Source organism: Magallana gigas, chromosome 7, assembly GCF_963853765.1.
Source record: "Magallana gigas chromosome 7, xbMagGiga1.1, whole genome shotgun sequence".
Taxonomy (NCBI): domain Eukaryota; kingdom Metazoa; phylum Mollusca; class Bivalvia; order Ostreida; family Ostreidae; genus Magallana; species Magallana gigas.
This window is the reverse complement of record NC_088859.1, coordinates 16,745,487-16,772,369: the sequence shown is the minus strand read 5'-3', so window position 1 is coordinate 16,772,369 and position 26,883 is coordinate 16,745,487. Positions and strand designations below refer to the sequence as shown.

Genomic DNA, 26,883 nt, shown 5'->3' with positions numbered 1-26,883 from the left:
CTATTCTGTATCATGGAAGGAAACTCATCTTCTGTCATGAGAAAAGTCTAATCCTGTGTCATGGGAGGAAAATCATCCTGTATGATTAGAGGAGACTCATTCTGTATTATGGAAATAGAGTCTGTGTCTTGGAATGAGACTCATTGTGTGTCTTGGGAGGAGACACTGGGGTTATTAGAAGAGAATCTTCCTATATCATGAGAGGAGATTCTCTCAGCATTGTGGAAGGGGAGACTCATTCTGTATCATTATGTAAAAAATTAGCACAAGTTTTAGTGCCCTATATATTGCAAGTTTTATGTATGCCAGGGACTGTAGTTTATATGCATATTGACCCAAATTTTCACATAGAGCTACAGATCTTGGGCTAGTTTGTACATGACCCAGCATTAATTACCAAACTATCATCAAAACCACACGGTACACTCACTTAATTATGTCCCCCTTTAACTGATAGACTATTTCATTTCATAATCCAAACAATATATCACCATCATAAGATGAAAATATAACAAAATAATGTACAATATCAAGTTTACTTGAAATCATGAGAAATATACAAAGGCTTATGGAAGCTCTCTTCCACAACATATCACAACAGTTGTCATCCCTTTAGATAAACTGTCATAAAAAACGTATATACAGATAGATTTAGCACTAGTGAAGCTTGTGAACCATTTCTTCCTTTGTGATTAAGTGGTTGGTTTTGTTGACCAGCTGCATTAGCGTGTTAATGTTAAACGACCAGTCATTGAGAATGTCACTGGGGTCCTTGTGCTGGCTAAAGTGCACTATTCCCTCCAAGCGATCGATCTTGGCCTGGACGGTTTTGTTGACAACCAGAGTGGATAAAAACTCCTCCGTTTCCTGTTAAAATTTAAGAAAAACAATAAGTCCCCGGTAGTACTTCTGTAGTATGAAAGGAGGAATGAGCATATAAACATTGAAAACATATGGCTGGACCAGGAATTGAACTGGGACCCCTGCTATGTGGCTAGACAGGGAATCAGACATGGGACCCCTGCCACTCTAGTCAGGAGCTCTACCACTGAGCTCTCCAAGCCGATATCCATGGTCCATATAGCAACAACTACTACAGCAGTAAAAGAGTAAGATAAAGAAAATCTTGATGGAAGAAGCCAAACAAGAATGAACCTACCGATTCTGCCAGATCTAAAAGTTCAGCCATGCGTTTGGTTCTTATCCTTGTGTAGTATTTGGCCATAACTCGTATATTCTAAAATTTGTCAAGAAAATTAAATAAACAAGGGATTAAACATGTGCATGTGTTTCATCTGACATCCAACAGTGAATAAATATAAGCAGTCAAAAACTAAGGTTATAAGATCAAATGTACATGACTTTCAACATCTTAAAATTGATTGGCCAACAGATGCATGCACGTATAGTGCACAGTCATGTAAGTTATCATTTATCAAGAAACACCCCTTTTTTGTCTCCTCCCACTTCCCAATACATCATTATGCAGCAAGTTAAAGTGGCGTATCATATACTTACATGTTCCACCACTCTGTTTTTTAGATCCGTCCACCTCTTTGCTCCTCCCTCTAACTTGGTATTGAACACGTGAGTGGCAGGACTAGAGGCGGAGCCAAACTTGAGCTCACTCTCGTAGGTCGTACACAGCTGTTTCCAGTTAATCAGCTCTGTTGTCGTAAAGCATTTTAACAATTCTCTGGAAAGAAATAGAAGGATACAGTGCAATACACCATGAAGATGAGAATACATATATTCTGTACATGTAAAATCTCAAAATCAAGATGTTTCAATGTTTGTACATTTACTGATACATTTCTATGATTTTGTGAATCCTCAAATTATCTCTTTGAGTCCTATTTCAGTAACCATTCTCAACTCTCCAAAATCACAGAAGGAATTTGATGAAAGGTAAACATGGTAATAACGTTACAATAAACAATGTAGAACTGTTGTATCCCTTACTTATAGACAGGGATTTCCTCTAGGTTTTTATCCTCCTTCACTCGATGGATCAGGTCAGATTGTTCATTGTCATAAGGAGCCAGTATCAGATACAATACCACATAGCGTAAAGCCTGCAAACAATCAATTCATTCTTGTACACTAGTAGTATACAGTGCTGTCATAGAAGTCCATTGTAAAAGAATTCTATGATGCTTTCCTACATATATGTGTCCAATTCATATACAAATTGATAGACAAGAAAAAGAAACCATTTTACAAATAACTCTGACATTCTTTCAGTTTAACTGAAATTATCACCTTATAAATACAGAATTTCACTCATTTGCTTGTCAAGACTCACTTTCTAAAACATAAATATAAAATATAAATCACCTCTCTCATTTTGTCTTTATCCTCTTTGATTTCTGGTGTTTCATACACCGCCCTGTAATGTTTACAGATAGCTAGATATGATCCTTCGTGCTCATCCAATTCTATCATCAGCTGATAGTATTTCAACTTCAGTTCCTGAAAAATCCAAATTGAACATGACATTTACATGTAATCAGAATATTGTTTTGAACTCATAAAACTAAGACTAGCTATATATGATCATTGCGTAAAGATACAAAGAAATGTGAGAAAACTGATGAATAATGCTTTATGAAAATGAACATTTTGATTTCACTCCAAATAGTTTGAATGCATCAATTACATACTGTGGTAGTCTTTTCCTCAAAGAACTTGGTGTTGATTTTCTTGCTGATGATCTGAGTCCTGATGTAGTCTTTCTTGGCCAGACACAACCTCATCTGCTCCAGAATAAACTCTATCTTCTCCTTCTTCTCCATCGAGCCAAAGGTCTCCACCTAAAAAGAGGTCACAGGGTCAAAGAGAGTCTTCGGGTCAACAGGTAACATAAGTCAAATACAAAAGATCATCAAAGATAGCTGTATCAGCCTAGAACATGCCAGCACTGGGTACACAATCACATTTTATCAAACAGTTTGCCTTTATGTTATATCACTAACAATACATGTACCAATATAACTTATATGACCATGAACTTGAGGAGTGACCATCTTCGGTAAGTTTAAAAGTTAGGAGGAAGTTTAAAGTTGTATACAGATGGACAGAAATTTATACAGAAAAGTATATCTCCTCCCCATCTTTGATGAATGCAAAATATTCCTAGCACTGGGACACTATGAATCATCAATCACTTAAATGCAACATCTATCGATTCTTTATTCTGTACAAAATACTAACTTGCAATTCCTGAAGTATGGTAGCTGCCTCTGCTATTTTGCCTGCATCTTCTTTGATCTTTGCTAAAGTTCTAGTTAGACGAGCTCTTTCTATTTCAACGTAGATCTAAGAAAATGAAGAAAATTACACTGATTACTTTAAAATAAAATGTACATCCCAAATACCGCTATATAATAAAATTCCAAAAATTACGTCCAAAATTATATAAAAAAATTGCTATACAACATGAAAACACTACTTGTATTGTATTTTTCAATTAAAAACCACATACGTGCATATTATTCCTCAAAACAGAATCAACCATTTAAATAAACACCGACATAGAAAATAATACCTCTCCAAGTACAACAACATATTCTGTTCCCTACCTTTCCATCTGTGACGGTCCGTAGAGTATCAATGAGTTTCAACTTAACGTCCAAATTAGGTGTCTTTTCTACATAGGTACAGGCTTCTTGTATCATTTTTGTGACAGACTACAAAAAATAAACCAGTTCATTGAACACATACCCGGTACTACACAAAGCAGCGAAAGCACTATAAAGCAAATGCACTGAATTGAACTGGATTTGCTTTTTATGTAAGCATAAAGTTAAACCTCTTGTGAAGAAGATAAGACAATGCAGATTTAGCCTTTAGGAATGACGGTGCATAGAATTTTTTTTCTTGAACTTTAAAAACAAAATATGTATAGTCTTTAATGACCATTAAATAAGAATTTCATCTGAAATAAACATCATCCCATGCAAGGAAAGATTACTGTTCATTATAATAGCTTGTAGAGTCTGCTTTAGCATCTTTAAAATGATTATTGTCAAATTTCGATTGTCAATGACTATTGACAAATTTCATTTGGCTTTGTATTCTATTTCGTGTAGTTTCCTCTCACAAACGTCATGAGTATATATATACATGTATATGAATGCATGAATAGGTTCAGACTGTAGACAGTGCTTAATAAGATTCACGCTAACACGTATAATCAATTTCTGCAAAATATTCATAATTGTATACACTACATAGTAAATATATGTTTACAGTAATATTTAAAATTGATCAATTATGAGAAATAAGACTAGTTTGAACTTTCAAACTCAAAATAGCCTTTTTTCGTCTTCATGTAATTTCAATGAGTTAAACCTTCTTTTTTTTTTTACCTGTTTGATCTGCCCTCTCTTCTTGGTAAGCAGTACAATATTTTCATTCAAAGCATCCCAATTCTTTGCCTCAAAGCACATCTTCACAATGCCAACCAGGATACGACTTGTGGAATGTGTATCTGATGCCTGAAACAGGCAAAAAGATACATGTACATGTTTTACAAAAGTATTTCTGCTCAATTTGTAAAAAAAGAAAATTCAAATGCTGTTTCTCTATTTTGATTATTCTTTAATTTATGTTTATCAATAATTATAAATATAATGACTTTGTTTTACATAAATGTTCATATTTTATAATCTTTAATATATATGATACTTTGAAAAGAAATACTCACTGTTCTGGTCTGCTTTTCCAATGACAGCAAACTTTCAAGTGCCTCTGTTAATTTCCCTTGCTGTAATTAATGAAGGACACAAATATAAATCTACTTGATGCATAACATCTACTGGAACATGAAGTTAGATCTTTCATATCTATATATGATACCCTATATATTCTTTGTACAGTATAATTTATTACCAGATGCTTCAATCAGTTTGCTGCTGGTAAGTCCTAGATTACTTAATAAAAAAAAATAATTCTGATTTAATAAATTTGCAAAACATGTTTAATTGTCATATCAATAAAATGACTGAAGCATTGACAATATGTATAACAAAATAGATATGGGTTACCACATATCTAAGATATTCAACTTGAATTTTCACTGTGCTAAGCCAATCTCTCAGTTAAAATCACTGAACTTGATAGAGAAACTGACATATATAGCTATTCATGTCCGTAGCAAATACTGTGACCAGTCTTGCATCACTAGCGAACTGGGCACATATCCCTAAACAGTCTACATGAGTGCGATCAGAATTACTGTGCAGGCGTTGCATAAACCATTCCGTCATTTGAAAAGAAATCACACACTCATACACAATAAATAAATAAAAGAGTTTGTGTGATAACTAACGAGCAATAATCATGACAGTAATATAATCATTGTAATAATATACCGGTAAGCAATATTCATTAGTTAATCAAAGATCATGAAAAAGGATAGGAATAGGAATACTTCACATTTCTAATTTTAGGAGTAAGGTGCTTTTTAAAATCATTTTTACGTTAATTTTGTTTTGTAACATGTGTAAAGGGGTTGGGAGTCCGAGAAATAATGACGGACCAGACCGGGATTCGAACTGGGGCCCCCTGAATTTCTAGTCAGGTGCTGGGCTATCTGGCACCGGTATTCAAACCGGTCTGACGGTCACATTCCTCCCGCCTTAAATGATCTTCCATCTCAAAGATCACCCCAGGCTCTTCCCCTGGCAGGGGTTAACCTGTAAGTTCCAGCCAGGGGTTAGTCATGGCATAAAATGTAATGGTGATGGGAGAAATAATGATGGACCAGATTGAGATTTGAACCCTGGCCCCCTGAATCTTTAGTCAGGTGCTCTACCAACTGAGCTATCTGCATGGCGCCAGTATTCGAACCGTTCTGACCATCACACATGTACATGTATTACATATACACATGAACATTGATACCGAGCGCAGCGAGAGGCGGGCGAAGCCCGCCTCGCGAAGCGAGGATTAATGGTAACACGTATATATAAGAAAATCAGTGAAAAATGAAAGTTGAATCAGGGGTACTAAGGCCAAAAAAATTTTCTTCCAGCCCTGGGCGCCGCCATATTGGCAGCCATTTTGTTTTTAAAATGTTAGTTCGATCATTGATTGACTGGTACTTATCGAATATTGCCCCTAAAATCGATTTAATAAGTTCCAGTGTTTCAATAGAAGGTAATTTGAATTAAAAGAAATTAAAAAGGAAACCAGATAAGTTTCAAAAGTGCTTCAATCAAGAAACACGACTTGTTCTATGTATGTCTTGTCAAATTATCAGATGGAAAATAAAAACATTAACGTCAAGGAACTGATCTTTAAGATTCTGAATAAAGTATTCAATTTTATTACATTGGCATTCATATAAATTATACTGATGAACAATGAAAGAAGAAATTTAAAAAAATCGGAATCACAAAAGTCTCTTCGGCTATTTCCGAAGACGTTTTACGTCTGGAATATGACGTCATAATGTAGACTGAGCACGCGACGTTTAGTTTAACTTTGACGAATGATTTGAGTAGGCAAACATGCTGGCGGATCCTACTGTGTGCATTTTAAATAGATATTATTCAAAAATCAAACTGCACTGTGTTAAATCTGCGCTCGGTCCAACGGTCACACCGTTTACATATTAATTTAAGGCCAAAAAAAAAATATGTGTGTTTCCGGTTTCCCGACCGACCCTATTTTTTATGCGCCGACCCTAACACTTTTTATTCCAAATCCAGATTACCAACCGTAGCCTAATTGGTTTAAACAAAAGAGTCTTTACAAATCAGAGTTCAAAAAATGCTTGTAACAATTCAATAAACACCACTTATCAAAGCGTTATTAATAAAGATTTCTAAGTGCACCCTAGATTGACAGCATGGATGAAAGTTATCCTTGGTTATTTTAGCTAAATTATCAATGCAATAAATAGTTTCATAGGGCAGTGATGTGTTATAAATTAAAATAAAGATGTACAGGAAAAAAGCAGAGGCAAAGTTTTTTTTTTTATTTCTGGGTGTGGAGACTGCAGACATCGTAAGTCTTTGAATAGGCCCAACATTCATTCACATTATAAATATGATTTTAAAATGCTGCAGTTCAATTGCAAATGAAATTTTTTAAAATTAGTCTTAAACCATTAATTATGTATTCATTTTTTTTAATTATTGAAAAGATTTAATTTTAAGGCTCTCGTCTGATCAACAAGAATTTCCTCTGTTTCTGAATTCAACACTTACAGTTACGATATTAATGTTAACTGTTATGTCAGTTCACCAGGAAAATAGAACTAATAACTAATATATGATTTATTTGTGGTAATGAGTATTATACTCTGTTAATTTATAGTGGCTGTCATATTTTCTATTTACATGAAAATAAAATCTTCTAAATTAACCTAGGCCTAGTAAGATTTAAGAAAGCTTTAATTCTGTAACAGTTGTCACTATCCACGATTGCGCCACCTGTAAAATACATTTTCTTATTGTATAGAAAAATCATATGCTAGGAAAGGGAAACTTTAAAAGCTAATTTAAAAAAAAAAAAAAAAAAAGAAGCCGACCTACCTACCCTATTTTAAAATTTGATGAAATAGGAAACACACATAATTTTTTTTTTGGCCTAAACATTGTTGTAATGACCATGATCATGAATAGAACTATCTTTTTCAGCGCAATTGTTTAAAGAGTACCTGACTAAAACAATCGATCTTGAATAGATAGTAAGCACTGATCTAATATATTGAAAATCATACACCTATATTTTCTGTGAGGAATTTCGGACTAAGATCCTAATTTGTACAAGATGTCTCTAAGTTTCGATTTATTCTACGACAAATTGTAAAAATATGCTTAATTCATAAAAAAAATATGAATATACGACTTCTAGATAGCTAAAATCTTGATTTTCTACAGTATGACAAAGCTTTTTGTCACGAGGGACATTATAGTTCAAATATTTATTAACTGAGCCATCACATCTGAGATAAATCCTATCAAGCAGATGTTTCATTATGTACCTTTGCAAGTTTTTCACATTTTGGCAGTTTTTCGTCTACCGTGGAACTGTAGTCCACTTCCATTTTTTGTTGTTTTTCATTGCCGGTGTCCGCCATGATTTCTTACTTTTTATTTCTAAAAGAGAAAATGCGATAATTGAAAGACGGAATAGGTACCGGTAAATATTTTCAAAATTAAAAAAAATGTAGACACAAATCTGTTTTTTCTTTATAGTTCGTTATGTCAAACCAAAAATATTTTAAAATTTTGTTACCAAATTTAATTCTAGAATCCGGAAAGCATGTGTAAAGGATAAAGTCCGATGTATTCCGAGTTGATGTAAACAGGTAGCAAGAAGCTAGCAGAAGGCTGGTCGACCCTTGTACAAAATGACTGTTAATATGTTCTTGAGGGCATATTGATTTTATATAACATAAGTGCAGATGGAGTAGGAAGACAGCAATATATGGTGTAACGTCAAAGAGAAGAGTATACCATGTTACTGAAGGAATATAGAATATGCATGCCAATGACAGTTGCAGAGGTAGGCTCATGCTTGCATTATATAAACTTTAATAGATCAGAGGTCACCAAAAAATAGCGCATTTTTATAAATAGAATTATACAACATAATTTATAACATGCTTAGGATGTTTATAACATTGATTTCATATGTTGGCTATTTATAATAAATGCATTAAATTCTTCATGACCAATCTTTGGTATTGTTTACCAAAAAATCAATTTCATTATTGGATTGGATGGTCAAATTCAATTTTGTAAGAGTCCAGATAATTGATTTCTAGGTTTTTATACGGGTTGGGATGCAAATATATATAGTCATTGGTCTTTTGAACTGTAACCTATATATTTGTTAATTTGATTTCTTAAAATTTGTCTTTTTCCTTAAATTAAACTCAAATGATCATGCATGTACCGTAATATATTCCGAAAGTAAAAATCAATTCAAGGTTTTAAATTCATGAAATGTGCTCAGCTTGAAATGGAAACATATAAATTCTTTTATGAAAAGGAAGTGAATGTACTTGTTTGTATATAAACATATGAACACATGCACATGCACACACCCCTTACAGGGAAATTATAACATGTTTTTGTGTCTGTATAATGAATGATGTGTAAAAAGACTTTGAACATTCACAATCAACATAAGGTTTTGGAAAAGGAGAAAATTAATATATTAATGCTTGATCGAATATATACCTGTACCACGACAGGTCTTAAATTTTTACAGCCCTTTCCCCATGCAATATTATAACAATTTTTTAAAACCAAAAATGGAAATGCTAAATTCTCAAAAAAAGTGCTAGACAGTATATTAAAATTTGGTTTAAATCCCAGGGCTTTTTTATCTTCAACTTTAGGTTAAGTTGCTCGATTATGCAATGATAAAAGCTATCAGTTGAAAATTTTCCAGTGTGCATATACATGTATATATATATAGATCTTAATGTTTACAGTCGTGAAACACTTGGAAGTAATTTTACTCCTGTGCAGAGTAACTTTGCAATGTAAATATATGTATTGAATTTAAGCAAATAAAAATTTTAAGATACTGTGCATACAAAAGTTCAGATCTGAAAAATAATGAACCGGCTCACCAGTTTTAGTCAACAATTATCACTAATAGATCTTAATTTTTTTTTCGGGGGGGGGGGGGGGGGGGGTGAGAGAGAGAATTTGATGTTATGTTATGTTTATTTTATCAAATATAGCTGATTTTTCATGTCAATCACTTTGTATTATTCTGCCCTAAAAATAGCACGATAAGCATGCACTTGATGCATAGGCCAGTGCTTCATTGCTACTTTGAGGGACAGAGGAGCAATTAGAAATACATATACATGCCTGAGTTTTAAAACATATCTGTCAAATGCTTAAAAATAAAGTATCCACATAATATGAAGTGAATACTGATATATATTTTGAAGGACCCAAATTTCCGAATTATAGGGAAAAAAAGGGACCGTACATACATATCATAACATTACTACAATACATGAATATTATTGGCTGGAATGTTTGACAGAAATTCAAAGAGTACATCCTGTGCTCTGATTTTTCTTTAAGTATCGAATTGGTCAGCTGTACATGATAGCCAAACACAGTCATGAACAAAGTGAGAAGGGAGAAGGTGTGGAGGTGATCAAGAATGAGACGTGTGAACACCCGGTTCATGGGCAGGGGCAGTTCACTGAAAAACGGGTACATCTCTCAAGGTAGGGAAATTTTATTTCTGAACTGTTTAATGCATGAACTTAATATCAGGAACAAATGGGTACATGCAATCACCTACAATATTGGAAACTTGCATGCAGATAGAGCTATAATTCTCAAACTTTATATCTTATAAATAAATAATGAATTTTTATTTTACAAAATTTATGTGGTAATTAATCTCTAATTTGTCTCATAAAAGTTTTTAAACATGCCATATGTTTATAATTAGAACATGGCTATTAAGATTTATATAAGATTTTTTTTCTCTGTCTTGAAATCTCAAGTAGCAATTAATTTATTTTAGAATTATATTACCGGTATTCTTGGGGGAAAAAAACCCTAGTTATATTAGATTTCAATCTTTCTTTGTACCAACTTTGAAAATCAGAAACCAGTGGGTGCTTAGTAAGGTATCTTTTTATCTATACATTCATTCCATAGATCATTAAGTCCGTGGTGGCCTTCATAATTATCAATATTCACAAAAGTACTACATACTGAGAGAGAGAGAGAGAGAGAGAGAGAGAGAGAGAGAGAGAGAGAGAGAGAGAGAGAGAGAGAGAGAGAGAGAGAGAGAGAGAGAGAGAGGTTCATTGATTTGTATTCATATTTTAGCTTCTTGACAAAATTAGTGATATAAACAAACTAACAAGATTGGGGTAAAAGAGAAGTCAAGGACAAAGCTAGTGTCTTGGAAAAGAATATTAAGTCTGTTTTCATTCAGACTAGCTAGCTCATGCCTTAATTATCATTCCTAAGCTACTACTAGCTGGAGTTTCTTAAAGACCTTAGTTTGACATCACCATTTCTATTTCTATGTAATTCTTAATTGACATGATATTTTTCAAAACTGTTACAGCACTTGGCTATGTATATGTTTGTACTATAAGTCTTAAACGAACTATATATTGTATTTCCGTGTCTCTTTAATTCATATCCTACAATTAAAACTCAAGCTATATAATGTATGAAATCCAACAAGATATGTATAAGGACGGAGAAATTTACTTATTAAAGGAAGAAAAAAGATGGAAACTTCCATATTAAATATTTGCTGTCCTTAGCTGATTGAATATTAACATACAACACACTTAAATGGGAAAACTGAAACTTCAATATTACAAGTACCCTTATTAGTCATTTCCGGTCAAGCGGTGGAAAGCATTAGATCTGAGAGTACATGTACTCTATGTTAAGTACACATGATAAACAAAGATGTCACAACTTTTTTATACACTATAGTGTGACTGCGTACCGTATATGTTTTCAGTACATGCAAGTCAATGTTAAGGCACAAGTACATGCAGTATGTAATATAATACATGTGTGATGTAATTATTACCATATAGAATTATACATGCACTAGCTGACATTATAATTATACATGTACTGTGGAATCATTAAAATTTGTGGGGGCCAATTTTCATTGCTCAATTTTAATTGCTTAAATTTTACAGGTTCGTGGGGACGTAATTTTGTGTATTCTCTTATACTTAATTACAAAAAGAAATCTGACTTTAATACACTAGTTTATTAATTCTTGGAGGATGTTAATTCGTGGATAAGAGATTACCCACAATTCCATGAAAATTGAGCCACCACGAAATCTAATGATTCCACAGTAAATGTTCAATAATAGATACTGTACATTACATGTATGTATAAGTACAGTAAATTACATATTGAGATATTCTACAAGATCAGTAGCTAGAGTGTATGATTGATGGAAAGAATAATTTTGATTTCTTACAAAATGTTGATTGGTAGTTATATAGATAGTAATTAAACCTTCCAGGCATCCACAATACACATGATTAGATAAGATAAATGTCTCAGGTCTGATATCCTTCATGTACCAATGTTAATTAAAGCTATCAATTAACATAATTAATGTACATTCCTTAGAGTTTATTGTGAAAATCAGTCTTGTTAGAATGAATTAATTACTACACTGGGTAATACATTATGATGAATGTTTTTATACATATTTTTATTTGTGATAAACATAATAGACAAATGATTGGAGATTATGATTTACCTTTCAATGTAAAAGTTCATCATTGAGAGATTGTGTTGTTTATTTTGTGGACCTGATGCTTTTAATTTAAAGTACATATTAGGGTAGGAAAGTGCATTAAATTCTGTGTTTTAAATACCGTAACACATATTTGTCTCTGAACTTAAAATATACATGTATGAATATATAAATAGTGCCTGTTTGGGAGGGTAACAGTTGAAATTGACACCCCGAGAAAACCATTGTCAACCGACGCGAAGCGGAGGTTGACAATGGTTTTCGAGGGGTGTCAATTTCAACTGTTATCCTCCCAAACAGGCACTATTTATTTTGTTATACTGAATGTCTTAATTTTTAAGAAAATTTTACTGCTTTTATATAGGAATAACGTGAATTCTACAGCGAACCGTACGCGCATAATTTTCGCGCATGTAACATTTTTTAATGTTACCCGTTGTTAAGTGCGTTACTAACGCTGAGGGTAATAGAAAATATTATTAACTGCGTCTTAACCAATCAGATTTCAGTATTTAACATGAAAGTATAACAAATGAATTTATCATATGAGGAGCTATGAAACTGACTGATTAAAAAATATATATACATGTACATGTATTAATTATAATTACTGGTACGTGTACATGTATACATTTTCCTGGTTTGTATTATATGCCAGAAATGTGAAAATTAAGATTAATCAGGAAAACAGATTTTTATAGATTTTTTTTTTGAGAGAGATTGAGAACAAGAGAATACGGATTTCATTGAAATATTGAGTTTCAAACTTCCCTGTTTTATAATATGTGATAATATTTACTGACTGTTTATTTTTTGAAGATTGGCATGAAGCCATGCATTTATTATACTATCAAATTTTCTCATGGCTCTCCCATATGTTGCACTGCACATATTCGATCCACTTGTTGACTTGTAGCAAAATGAATTAATTTTTGATTGATTTAGGAGCTTTATGATTTAATAACAGCTTAACACTACAGCTGTAATGATATCCCACAGTGACAAGTGTCATATTGAAACCTGTAACATATGATATGTATGCAAGAATCATTTAACATACAAGACAGTTAATTATAACATATTGACATGTTTCATTAATACACGTACCATTGACATGTGTATTAAATTTACATATTAGACAATACAGCATGAGAAATTATGTTTTGCATGCAATTGTACAAAACTCTCATCTACAAGCATACAGATGCTTGTAGCATCTCGATTGAGACCGACCAAATAACAGATGTATGTATTTATAAAATATTAAACTTTCGTGTTGAATTTCTGAAATCTGATTGGTTAAGACGCAGTTCATAATATATAAATAGTGCCTGTTTGGGAGGGTAACAGTTGAAATTGACACCCCGAGAAAACCATTGTCAACCGACGCGAAGCGGAGGTTGACAATGGTTTTCGAGGGGTGTCAATTTCAACTGTTATCCTCCCAAACAGGCACTATTTATTTTGTTATACTGAATGTCTTTTTTAAAAATTTTAAGAAAATTTTACTGCTTTTATATAGGAATAACGTGAATTCTACAGCGAACCGTACGCGCATAATTTTCGCGCATGTAACATTTTTTAATGTTACCCGTTGCCAAATGCGTTGCTAACGCTGAGGGTAATAGTAAATATTATTAACTGCGTCTTAACCAATCAGATTTCAGTATTTAACATAAAAGTATAACAATCCGTTTTATTACCCTCAGCATTAGCAACACACTTCGCAATGGGTAACACAATGAATTGTTACTTGCGCATAAATTATGCGCGAACGGTTCACAATAGAATTCATGTCAGCTAGCAGTGAAGTTTTCTTTAAAATTAAGACATTCAGTATTATACAATTATTTAATGCTTGAGCAGTCAATAGACCAGAATATTTTTCCCGAGGTGCAGGGAACAGCTCAGTATGATCTATTGCCCGAGGCCAACGGCCGAGGGCAATAGATCATACTGAGCTGTTCCCTGTACCAAGGGAAAAAATTCTGGTCTATTGACTGTTCAAGCATTAAATAATTGTTTTATTACCTAATTCCTTTTTTAGTTTTCGGGGTTTACAATTTGCATATTGCAGATGGTTTTCGTGCCATTATGTAATATACATGTACTAAGATTTTTTTTTCATCTTTTACATGCACAAAACCTGTTGCATGCATTACAACATCTCAATTTAATATTAGTTTACACATAGAAGGGGGAGTCTTCAACCCATTAGATTTTAAATAGTCTTTTACCTTATATGAGGCTTTAAAACTGTTGATTATTTGATACTCTATTTTGATAATATTGAATTTGGTTTCACCAAGTACTAAAAACAGCGTCTATGTAAAGGAATATTCATTCCCTGAGAACTATCGAAAGAATGTAACATTAACATAACCGCGTTCTGAAATACGTTGCCGGTCCAATAGATCGCAGTCTATTGACCGGCGGTCCAATAGATCGCAGTCTATTGACCGGCTTGACCGGCGGTCCAATAGATCGCAGTCTATTGACCGGCTGTCTAATAGATCGCAGTCTATTGACCGGCAGTTCAAAATAGACGCAAATATTTAATTTGTAATAAAACAACAAAATCCCTTTGATTAGGTAATAAAATAAATTAAATGTGCCTGTTTGGGAGGGTAATAGTTGAAATTGACACCCATCGAAAACCATTTTCAATCTCTGCTTCATGTCGGTTGACAATGATTTTCTCGGGGGCGTCAATTTCAACTGTTACCTTCCCAAACAGGCACCATTTATATACTGGTAATGTTATAATATACAGGAAATGTATTTATGTACTATATAGTCATATAAAAAATAATTATCTTTGCACATAGGAGATATATATATGTATGATAATATAAAATGAGACAAATATGTTTAATAAACTAATTAACAGAATATTTGAGGCATCGCAAGTGAATGTGTGAGAAACATTGATAACAAATGATACAATGGGTGTAGTAGACAATATTTCATTTTTCCCTGATAATGTATAATACACGTACATTAAATGTATAACAATTGCATTACATTAATTGCAGCTAGAACAAAGAGACAGTATAAAAAAATGTGAATTAGCATTCACATGCATGACAGTTAAAATTATGCATGTGAATCAATTAAACTAATGTAGATTTTAGCTACTAATATTAATTAACTAACCTAACTGGTATGTCACAAAATCAATGACTAAATTGCTGAAAATGATTTAGTTATATGATATGATCAAAGATGTCTTATTTTGGTTGATATTTTCAGTCGCCTGCCTACTTGGATACAGAAATTGATTCCTAAGATATTCTACATAACAGAGAAGGCTTGGAATTATTACCCATTCACTATAACAGGTAACTCCTTTCATTGCCCTCTCTATAATGACAGCCATAAAATGTCGAGGCTCATCAGTAGGAAGACTAAATGAATCTCTGCAGTAATTGAATAGTATTGGTCGCAGACAATAGATGTTATTATATTTCTGAAGAGGAGATTCATTTTATGAACTTTAATGATTGGTAATTGGGTTTGTGTCCCCCCCCCCCCCCCTTCCCATTTTTTTTAAGCTCGCGATCAAAAGATTGAATCCATCCAGTGTGTATCATTTTATTGGATTCAATCAAATGCACAAAAGTACACATTAAATATCTGAGATTAAACGGAAATCCCTTTTGTTTTATTTAATAATATATGCATGCCATATTCCAATGATTTTTTTATCCGGAGTTTTTTAAGACACAATAAATGATTGTAAAAGTGCATCCTATCAATGTAAGCTTATGTGATTACATGACTTTTTTCTAGTCTAGAGTATAATTGAAATGTTTTGTTCATTGTTTGATAGGATCAGTGTCCCTGTTTGTCGACTAACTCTCAATAAAAAAAGGCTTAGTGCATGGTTAAAAGAATATGTCAATAATTTCCATTGCTTTATGTTTGTGTTCAATATTCGTGTACATATTACATGAAATGCTTACATAAAATTGTAAAGACATACTTTGATTAAGCTTTGAAAATATTACAATTATGTTGTGTTAATTAAGAAAACTTTATATCTAACATTTCTTTACAAAGCAAATCTGAATTCTTTTAATTGATTAACAAATCAAATACTGGTATGTACTCATTTGATCAAGAAAATGTCAGATTCAGTTTAACATTCTCGGATTTTGTTGGTGTTTAAATGGTGTAATTTGTTGAGCCAAGAAAACAGATTCAAGTCAAACATCCTGCATTATATGTGTTAATTCCTGCTACCTAATGTAGAACACAGACAAGGTAATGTTTTAACAGGGGGCATCTTACGTCTGCATTGAACTGACTCTTTTTTAACACGAATTGACGCAAAGTGGAAGTGATATTATGGAGATGCCGTTTTTTTAACACAAGGAGGTTGTCGGGTCTGAAGTCTTACAATGCTATACAGATGGCTCCAGTGTTAAACCCATCTTAAACAAGATCCCCATGGAAAAATGCACTTTGAAAAGAACTGATGGGGATTTTGAATGAACTTGTACCGATAGAACCATTTCTCAGGAATTTTTAGGGCAATTTTTGTAGTGCGTGATGAATTACCATGCTTAGAGATGTCAGAGTCTGACGCAAGATTTGTGTTAGGCTGTGAGAGAAAAAGACACGTTTTGACTGATGTATAACATATAATAACTCATTGATATGATATTTCCAAATCAAAGATATAAATTGCGTTTAGATTTAGAAAGTACATATGTATTTATATTAAATCAGTTCAAATTTCCATTTTGATAATTCCGAATGTTATCTGATATAGATTAATTCACACATGCAGGCTCAAAATGTGAAGTACATTAATTATATATATATATATAATGTGGCATACTATACTGGATACTTCTTTGCATTATATATACAGGATGAGAATAATTGTTACCAGCATTTTCGTTACACTGCTACCATATATATGCATAAATTAATGACATTTATTTAACCTACATGTATCTAATGTTTTTGTCTCTTCTTTTTCATATGATTCATATCCATCCATTGCCATCCATTCAGAATATACAGTAAGTGTTATTTATTTTTTTAACTTGCAGATTATGGTAGCTGCATCATAAGACAGAACTATAGCATCAACCATTTTGCCCTTTAATCAAAAATTGATAAAAAAAATCAATTATATTGTGCCGCATAAAATAAATATTATCTATAATTTTTCCCATGCCAATATTTTTGAGCAAAATAAAAAATGATGAATATGAAGAGTTCTGAATTTGAAAACAAGAAAATGCAGTAATCTTTTATCATTTCAGTGTTCATTTATGCCAAAATTTACAATCTACATTGAGACAAAGTATGCTGACGACAATGGATGCAGTAAGAATGTAGGTCATTTATTAAATACCAGTAACCTAATCAGCTACATTGTATGAAATATATCTTGCTTTGATCACCCAGCTGAGACTTGTGAAATTTTAATTTGTCATAGTATATTATAATTAAAACAATGATATTCATAACATTTTTGATGCTAGCATGATAATTTAATACAAACACAGATTTTTTTTGTGTGAAGTGTCATCAAAATTTTTGAACTTAAGCAAGTTCATTAAAAGACATTTTTTAAACAATTAATTCTGTTCAATGAATTTGAATGAGGTCGAGTGGATTTCCTGCCCACAGGAAGTGTGTTGTTATTGTTATATACTCGTCTGGTTACATTGATAAATTGATTGTGGGAGATACACTGCACATGCAGGCATATAAGTTATTATAACATTTAAAGCAAATCAAATATAAACATAGATGTTGAACCAATTGAATTAAGATATTAATTTTCGCATAGAATCCTACATAAGCATAATTTGGGTTCTTGGTCCAAAAAGATTAAGTTTGATAGAAGACAAACACTTTAGCAATCGCATTGCAAAGAACTATAGTTATGAATCATACCCCCTACCCCTAGCCACCATTGCCATCTACCACCACTAACTACTCCCATGCAGATATCCAGAATTTTTTGTTTTGGGGAGGGGGATGTCTGAGAGAGTAGAGACCTAGCTAGAACTTTTGTGTTTTATCAATTTTTTTTTTTGGGGGGGGGGGTGTCTGAGGAAGTCCAAAGTCTATTTTCAGTATTTTTTCCTTTTCTATGTCAATTTGTTATGTTTAAGTTTTCCAAAGGGGATCCAGACCTCCCTGATTCTTCCTCCACATCTGCAAATGCATGACTCCAATTTCATTATGGAATTACAGATTAAGGTGTTATATAGGAATCAACCTCTCTGTCAAAATGAAAGCCTCAAAATTGTAACCCATCATTAAACCCTGAATTATTTTGACTATCAATACCCCAACTATAGATTGTACATGTATTACAATTTATAGGGGAGGATGACATAACCAAATATTATTTTATTAAATGCTAGCCCTTTTGCAGGTGTAGTACATGTTATAGAAAATGACTACATGAAATAATCAGAATAGTGTAAAGTAAAAAAAAAAAAGGGCAATGTTGATGAGGATTATTCCATTTTATTTCAGTTGTGTGGCTTGAGTGACTCTGACCTAAGGGAGAGAACTGTGGAAGAGCTGGATATTGCTTTTGATAACATTGCTGAAAAACATTACAAAGAGGCTGAGGTCAAGGGTCAAATACTTAGTCAACAAAATAGGCAGATACCAAAACATAGCATATATAATAGATATTTCATTTTTAAAATGATATGTATATGTGATCTCCTGAATTCCTCACAACATAATTATCTTGAGCAGAAATGCTTAGTTGCAATGATAAGATGCCCATATTTTTGGCTTTCACTGGTATAACAAAAGATCTTTTTGTGTAGGAAATGAAAAGATATTATAGCTTAAAGATTTGCAATTATGTACATGTTCTTTGCACGTGTAACAGTTCTGTAACATTGTTTTAATTGTAACTTTTAGGATCCAACAAAATTTGTCTCCAAGAAGACAGGAAGAGGGCCTCTACAGAGAGGATGGAGGGTAAGTACTGTAGATTCCTAACTAAATGCAAGGAATTAATTTCCGCATATAATCGCGAGAGGCAATCTTTGCCAATTTTAAAATCTTGCTGTTATTTTTCAGACAGATTTGAACTATAGGAAATTATAACAAAAAAATTGGTGATCGCGATTCTACATGTATATTCTTGCAAATTGATACAAAACAGTGGAATAGCGAAATTAAGAACTCGCGTAAAATAAGGAATTTACACTATACAACATTGCTGTTCATTTGTCATGTGGTCATTATGTAAAACTTTTTAGACATGTCACTGTGACATGTTATCTGCATGGTTACTGACACCATTGCACTATATGTCAGACATGATAGCACTCATATCTTGATTATATATATCACTTACCCTTGTTAGACATTTAAGTACTGTTAGTTGAATATAACACCAGACATACAGGGTGTTTACTGTATATTGCAATGCATATATAATATTTGACAGATATATCACTATGTTAACTGTATGGTGACATACAAAAGACAAACATATTACTATGTTAACTGTATGGTGACATACAAAAGACAAACATATTACTATGTTAACTGTATGGTGACATACAAAAGACAAACATATTACTATGTTAACTGTATGGTGACATACAAAAGACAAACATATTACTATGTTAACTGTATGGTGACATCGATACACTAGACAGACTTTATATCACTATTTTAATTGTTTGGTGACATACACCAGAAAGAAATACCGGTACCACTATATTAACTGTTAGTGACATCCACCAGACAGACTTATCATTATGTTAACTGTTTAGTGACATACAGCAGGCAGACATATCACGATATATAATGTTGACTATGCAGTGTGTATATAAATGGAGCAAAAGTGGAACAAAATCACAAAGTTCAAGAAGTAAACAGGCTAAACAGCATTAAATATTCTTTCACATACCAGACAAACACTCTATTATCATGAAGTGACATAAGTGTTGCTTTTATGAAAGATCTTATGTAAGGTGCACATCTTGAATGACAACAATGAATACATGTATACAGTGTTAACATTAAAGGGACTTGGACACGATTTGAGCTCAAAATTTTCAAAATTTATTTTTTCAATTTTTATGTCTAGAATTGTTAATATAGATGTTTTCAGTGCTTTGACAAAATTTGAAAGTCAAATATTGAGTTACAAGCGAATTACAGAGGTTAGAATTCTTTGTTTTGTAAACAAAGCTTGAGTCCTCTTAATGTTTACATATTTGTTGTATTGGTATAAGTTTCAATCTAATGTTGCTGTTTGTTGTGATGAAATTATTTATGAACCAATTGAATCAGTCAATCTTGTTTCCACAAGTTATTTTGATAAAGAAATGGCAATTTCTTTACTTTACAGTATTTGTAAACAAATATAAGACTCGAGCTTTGTTTACATTGCAACGATTACTTTCCTCTGTATCTCACTTGTAACATGACTTCTAACATTCAAACTTTGGTAAATCATTCAAAATACAAAAGTAAACTATTATATACATAGAAATCAGAAATAAAATTTTCATCTGAAATCGTGTCCAGGTCCCTTTAAAGATCTTATGTTACTTGCATAAGTGTTACTGAAGCTATCCATTGTCTGTTGAAACTAGAGCATGCAGGTTTCATTCAGACATTTCACTACTTTGTAACATTGTATTACATATGTATACTGCCAACTGGTATGTTTTTTTAGCAAAAATATTCACATAACCTTGTTATTTTTATATTGCAAATAAGAATTTTCCTGTTTATTTTTTCTATCTGAATAAGATTAATTGGTTTTCCCCACAGGACTTTGTAGATCCCATTATGTGCTCATACAAAGCAGTAAAGGTGAAATTTGAAGTCTGGGGACTCCAAACCAAAGTTGAAGAATTCACTCATCGAGTAAGTAACCAGCTTCATAATTTTCTAACTTACTAACTAACACATGTACCTTCACCCTTTCCCCCCACACCCCACACCCCCCCCCCCCCCCCCCAAAAAAAAAAGAATCTATGCCATTCAGCATTGTACAAAACTGCCAAACACTTAAAGAGTTAAACAATTTTATTTAAACCAAGAATAATGTTTTTAACTTATATTTCTAATTATGGTTGTCTTTCTCTTTGTTTGCAATTTTATTTCTTGTCATAACAGTAATATCCTTAATGCAAAATAGTGAAATATTTCAATTGCATAAAGGTCATGGTCATAAAACTATGATTCCTCAAGGTCAAAAACTCAATATCATAAAGGTCATGTTCAAATTGTCATGTTTAGAAAAAGGTCACAATGAGTTTCAAGTATTTAATTAACATCACCAATTTGAAATGAAAATAATAACATTGACTTCTTGTCGGTCTTTCAATTTTTAGCTCACCTGAGCTGAAAGCTCAAGTGAGCTTTTCTGATCACATTTTGTCTGTCGTCCGTCTGTCTGTCTGTCCGTCTTTCCATAAACTTTTCACATTTTCAACATCTTCTCAAGAACTACTGAATCAATTTCAACCAAACATGTCACAAATCATCCTTAGGCAAAGGGGATTCAAAGTTGTGAAAATTAAGGGCCACGCCCTTTTTCAAGGGGAGATAATTAGAAACTAATGAAAAATTTTGAGAAATTTTCAAAAATCTTCTTCTCAAGAACCATTAAGCCAGAACTAATCAGCCAGGAAAGCTGAAACTTGTGTGGAAGCATCCTCAGGTAGTGTAGATTCAAAGTTGTGAAAATCATGACCCCCTGGGGTAGGGTGGGGCCACAATGGGTTTTACATAGTAATATGTAAAGTAAATCTTTAAAAATCTTCTTCTTAGAAACTAATCAGCCAGATGATTCTTTATAATTGTTAAGACTTTGGCCCCAGGACAATTCTTTGGCCTCACAAGAAGGTTCAGAGTTTGATGTAGGTTTATGTCCGATATATAAACAATTGTTAAGGATCTTTTTGAGAAATGCAATACTCAACATGTGATATGACTATAAAATCATCCTGTTAGAAAGGGGACTAATGATTATAAACATAAGAATTTCCAGGAAAAATGGATTTTATTTATACAGGATCTACATGTATTATTGTACATTGTCCAGATAGTTTGTATTATGACTCCATTAAGCTGATTCTATCATACCTATTGTTCCTCAGGTGAGCGATGTGGCCTATGGGCCTCTTGTTGTCCATTTGGGTGGTAAATGTAGGAAATGCACTTGTAAAGTTAATGATTTCAAACCAGATGAAGCATTTTGTGTTTACATTTTGATTAGTTTTGTACCGGTACATCTTATCTTCTTCATAAAAATTTTGTTCTTGTCAGATTTATAATTTTAAAGTTTGTTCGAGACTAGGGCCAAATTAGATTAGTGAAACATGTTCTTTTTCTGCAAGTGGCACCATTTAATACATGTATATAATCCAGCCAGCTCCATCAATGGGAAATCTTTACGTGATGAATCCATGCAAGTGAAACCGGCGATTGAAGTATTTGTCATGCAGATCATAAAAATTAAAATTTGTCTGTAATTTTCCTTTACAGAGTATCAGGGAGATCCTGTTGTTGGGACACAGACAGGCATTTACGTGGTTAGACGAGTGGTTCGGTAGGTATAAACCTAGTCTTAGTTTTTATTTGTCCTTGAATTTTAAAGAAAGTTAAATGTGTGAAGGCGAATTATAGTGCCCTTTTTGTTCAGAATTATTGAATAGAAATAAGATGCATACTATTATGTAAAGGCGCCTTGTCCCATTTTAGAAAACTGAAAATAGATCTTGCATTCAAGTGAGATTTTTTTTAACATTAGACCCATGCAGTTGTTTTTGTTGTGGAAATTTACCCGATTTAAAAGCCATTTAATCATACAATAACTTCCTGTACTTGTTTGATTCAGTGTTGGTACAAAAATTGTACAGGTAAAAGAGAAACTGTATATCATTACAAAAACTTTATATTCTTCATGTTGATTTTGAATTGTTAACAAATATGAAATGAAAGTAACGAAAGATTTTTTTCTAACTTTTGTACAGATATGACAATTCAGGACATTCGAGACTATGAACAAAGAATGCATGCAGAGACAAACGAGAAAGTTCTAAGATGACACAGATGTTGCATCTTTGGCCAGTAATGGGATGAATTGGGTCAATTTTGTTAATTTAATTGTTATAATTTATAAAAGTCACTTAATTTGTTTTAATTAAGGTGTGACATAAAGGATCCTAAAATTCCATTTTTGTGACTCAACATTAACCATTCATTACTATAGAGACATTGTTTGTTATTTTTTTTTCAATTTCATTTTGCATTGGTTTTGAAGTAGGAATAATTCATGTTGTTTTATCTTATTTTGTAGTTTAATGATAAATGTAATGCTCTGTCACTTATAGTTTACATGTAGCTTGCCAGCACCACATACAAATCAACTACAATTTTCAGATCTCATAATTATGATTTGGTTTACCAATCATTTCAAATTTTAGTAAGCATTTTTAGTTTTAAATCTTGATTTTTAAAATTAATTTCTATATTTCATCAACAGAAGTCTATTCAGTATTGACATATTATATGTGATTTGTGAATTACATGTTATATACATGTATATCCAGAAAATTCAGTTGATTTTATTATTTTGTTGAAAACTATACCATGTTAAGTTTCCCTAGTTTTTTTGTGTGAAAAAAGTTGAATATGAGACAGTATAGATGAATATGTATACTTTTTGCAATATGTTGCATTTGATTTACAATGTTACATTTAATGCAGAAACATTCATTACCAGTTCAATTTAAAATCAAAATAACTCTATAATCACTCCTCTTAACACCCCTACACCCTGCTAGCTCTTACATGTCAGTTCAAAGTATAGAAAATTCATTGGCCCCATTTTTTGTAAAATTTAAAATGTTAAGGCTTAAGGAGCATATGACAAGAAAGATAACTCTTACTTGGAAAATTTCCTTTTGGAGACTTTTTGTGGTATTATAAAAAAATTGTTGGGAAATATATTTCTTTGATATCAGATGATAAAAATTACTTATGCTAATGAATGTTTGTAAATTCTTTTTAAAGAAAGGTGATCCAGCATTGAACCTATTTTCATAGTTGTTATATTGTTGTTATACCCAAGCATTTATCATATTCATCTGCAATGTATACCTCAAGTCCCTTTTACATATAATGAGAGGGCCAATAAGGGGGTGATTTTAAGACATCTGTGGAATCCTGTCATTTAATGCCTGTTATGAAGAAGAGCTTAATTCCTATCATTCCTATTCACTAGCTGCCTCAATGTGAATGGAAAATACTTCATTACAATATTTATATTTAGGTTAAGGTCATAAGCAGAATTAAAATACTACTAAAAATATTAATCATTGTATAGCCAATGTTTTAATTGCCTTTGAACTCTGTATAATATATTAGATCTCTTGAATTGTTATTTATTGAAGTTAGTAAGTTATTGTTAAAGGTCACATGATTTTTATTTTCTTATGCTATGTCAACAGAATTTTCACAGCTATTGGTGAAGTCTTGATTTATTAGATTCAGGGTCAAAGGCATGATTATTAATATCTACTATTGGAATTCTGGGTTTATTTGCCAGTGGTACTTACTTCGTATGTATAATTAGTACATATAATACTGTTAGGAGACTGTCTGAGATACTGTATACAGGGAAATATTCACCCCTGTTTTATTTTCACTCCCTTCACCCTTGTTGTCAGCAGGTGTATTAAGACTAGACTTAATGTTTCAAGTTATTGCTCTTTAAACAAACTGTTTCTGGGCGAATTCAAGACGGGTAAAACTGTTTGCAAGGGTAGAAGTGCAAAAATAACAGGGGCGAAATTAACCCTGTATACAGTACGTACTAAACCTGTTGTTTTGTGCTGTGAAAATTGTTAAAGATAATATAAGTGGATCTCTGCCTGCAAGTTAACATTCCATTATTTATGGAAAAAACCCTAAAAATCTGATGTAGTTAGCAAACAGGAATTAGTTTAAAAAAGAAATACCCCTAGGCAGTATATAATATTATGTACATACATAATGATTTGAACCTCAAAAAAGTTATAAAAATTCATTGTCATTGGTAATGGGTGTGTGGTTGTTTTCCAACATTTACATATAAGGTAAATGTTACCTTAAGTATACAACTCAAAATGTTTTACCATAATGTACATGTATATGTAAACTTTTATCTCATTATAGGAATAATGATTTAGCAGAAAATTCTACTTTGCAAATAATTCCACATCTTTGGTTTATATAGATGGTTAATGAACATTTTATTTTACAGCAATTCACAATTACTTTCATAATGATCTCATTAATTATCATGTTATGTGCAAGTGTTAGCAAAATGTGCAATAATATAAATACAAATTCAATTTGTGTGTTAACGATGTTAATATCGATCACCATTTACAGTGTATTTTCATTTTACTCCTTTCATTGTTAATGTTTTTGGTTATTTATTAATGGGGGTAGCCATGGGGTACAATTCAAGATCAATCAGCTGTTGTTTTTAAAAGTTTGATAATTTCAGACAGTCATTTTATTTTTACATCGGAATCACTCATAAGTGTCCGACATTGGTCAAATTTAGGGTATTTGGTTTAAAGATGTGTATTTGTATTAAATCTGCAATATTTTTGGCACATTCAAAATTGTGTTCTCGGTATTTGTTCAAAATGGGAAGATAAAGTTGGGTTTTTTTGGGACTTTAAAATATTGCATATTGATGACTTCAGTTATCAGGGTTAATATGATTACAAGATTTACTTCTTAATTCTTACATTTGAGATAAAAACAAGTTAAACAACAATATATAGCATTAAAATCTACAAGTTTGTTTTATTTTTTTTTCTTTACAAAACATGTATAATGCGGAATCGATTAATATTTTATTATTCATTGTTCATTTTTATTGGTTGGTCCAAATAAAAAAAGAACTTTGACAAGTGAATTTTCATTTTTTTTCTGTTAAAAGAATATTGTATACACTTAATTTTACATAATCTTAAAAATTCTTTTATTTTGGGAACTGTTTAGTTTTAGTGAGGGGTTTTCTAATATCAAAATATAATTTATGATATCAATTCTTTTGGTATCAAAAAATGAGTTTTTAATATCATCAAATCAAATAATTTCAAATGTCAAAATATGTCGTATTATTTTTTAAAATCAAGATATACTATACTTAAATTTCTCGATATTTTGAATTCATTTTTATACTCAAAAGAGTCCATGGCTTTCGTTTGCACAGGTGAGCGATGTGGCCCCTGTGCCTTTTGTTCCCTTTCTATTTTACACTGTAGTGCATCTGCGTCCATTCTCCCTGGTTCGTTGAATTAGCTTAATTAAATTCATTTTAAAGGTATAAAAATTAATATTTACACTTTCTTGTGTTTTTATCTGTGATGCACTACGAGTCTATTTTGTAATGTAGTCCAATTTCATCAATGACAAGTTAATATGAAAATTACAAAAATATGAGTAATAGGGGATCAGATACGGTTGGGTGTGATCAAATCTATTCAAAAACTTTTCGGGCTTTATTGTATTTTATCGAACCGACCTTTTTTAATCAGCAAATGATACTCTAAGAATGATTCCTTATTCCTAAATTTATTAAGTTATTCCTAAATTAAAACTTTG

The 26,883-nt window shown here is 32.1% G+C and overlaps 2 protein-coding genes across 2 annotated transcripts; one reads left to right on the top strand and one right to left on the bottom strand.

The window, feature by feature from the left end:
• Positions 1 to 522: 522 nt before the first annotated feature.
• On the bottom strand, positions 523 to 8,141 carry LOC105338413 (26S proteasome non-ATPase regulatory subunit 12). The gene is made up of 11 exons (XM_011443520.3): positions 7,997 to 8,141; positions 4,709 to 4,768; positions 4,371 to 4,499; positions 3,582 to 3,689; positions 3,214 to 3,318; positions 2,664 to 2,813; positions 2,338 to 2,472; positions 1,963 to 2,075; positions 1,519 to 1,696; positions 1,160 to 1,237; positions 523 to 867 (listed from the first exon to the last, which is right to left on the bottom strand). Exons 1-11 carry the CDS (start codon positions 8,090 to 8,092, stop codon positions 658 to 660), a joined length of 1,362 nt encoding a protein of 453 aa, XP_011441822.3. The 5' UTR covers positions 8,093 to 8,141; the 3' UTR covers positions 523 to 657.
• A 153-nt stretch (positions 8,142 to 8,294) lies between these two features.
• Positions 8,295 to 26,077, top strand: LOC105338442 (cytoplasmic phosphatidylinositol transfer protein 1). Its single transcript, XM_034457681.2, has 10 exons — positions 8,295 to 8,520; positions 10,068 to 10,216; positions 15,505 to 15,593; positions 17,278 to 17,285; positions 17,532 to 17,603; positions 18,763 to 18,861; positions 19,165 to 19,224; positions 21,040 to 21,135; positions 22,762 to 22,825; positions 23,250 to 26,077. The coding sequence occupies exons 1-10, from the start codon at positions 8,473 to 8,475 to the stop codon at positions 23,321 to 23,323; spliced, it is 759 nt and encodes a 252-aa protein (XP_034313572.2). The 5' UTR covers positions 8,295 to 8,472; the 3' UTR covers positions 23,324 to 26,077.
• The last annotated feature ends 806 nt before the right edge of the window (positions 26,078 to 26,883 follow it).

Coding starts and splice junctions, on each gene's coding strand:
- LOC105338413 (XM_011443520.3), bottom strand. CDS start 8,092: ATGGCGGACACCGGCAATGAAAAACAACAAAAAATGGAAGTGGACTAC. Junction 2,076..2,337: donor ATAAAGACAAAATGAGAGAG/GTGATTTATATT, acceptor GATTGTTTGCAG/GCTTTACGCTATGTGGTATT. Junction 868..1,159: donor TTTTAGATCTGGCAGAATCG/GTAGGTTCATTC, acceptor AAATTTTAACAG/GAAACGGAGGAGTTTTTATC.
- LOC105338442 (XM_034457681.2), top strand. CDS start 8,473: ATGTTACTGAAGGAATATAGAATATGCATGCCAATGACAGTTGCAGAG. Junction 19,225..21,039: donor CTCTACAGAGAGGATGGAGG/GTAAGTACTGTA, acceptor TTTTCCCCACAG/GACTTTGTAGATCCCATTAT. Junction 21,136..22,761: donor TTGAAGAATTCACTCATCGA/GTAAGTAACCAG, acceptor TTTCCTTTACAG/AGTATCAGGGAGATCCTGTT.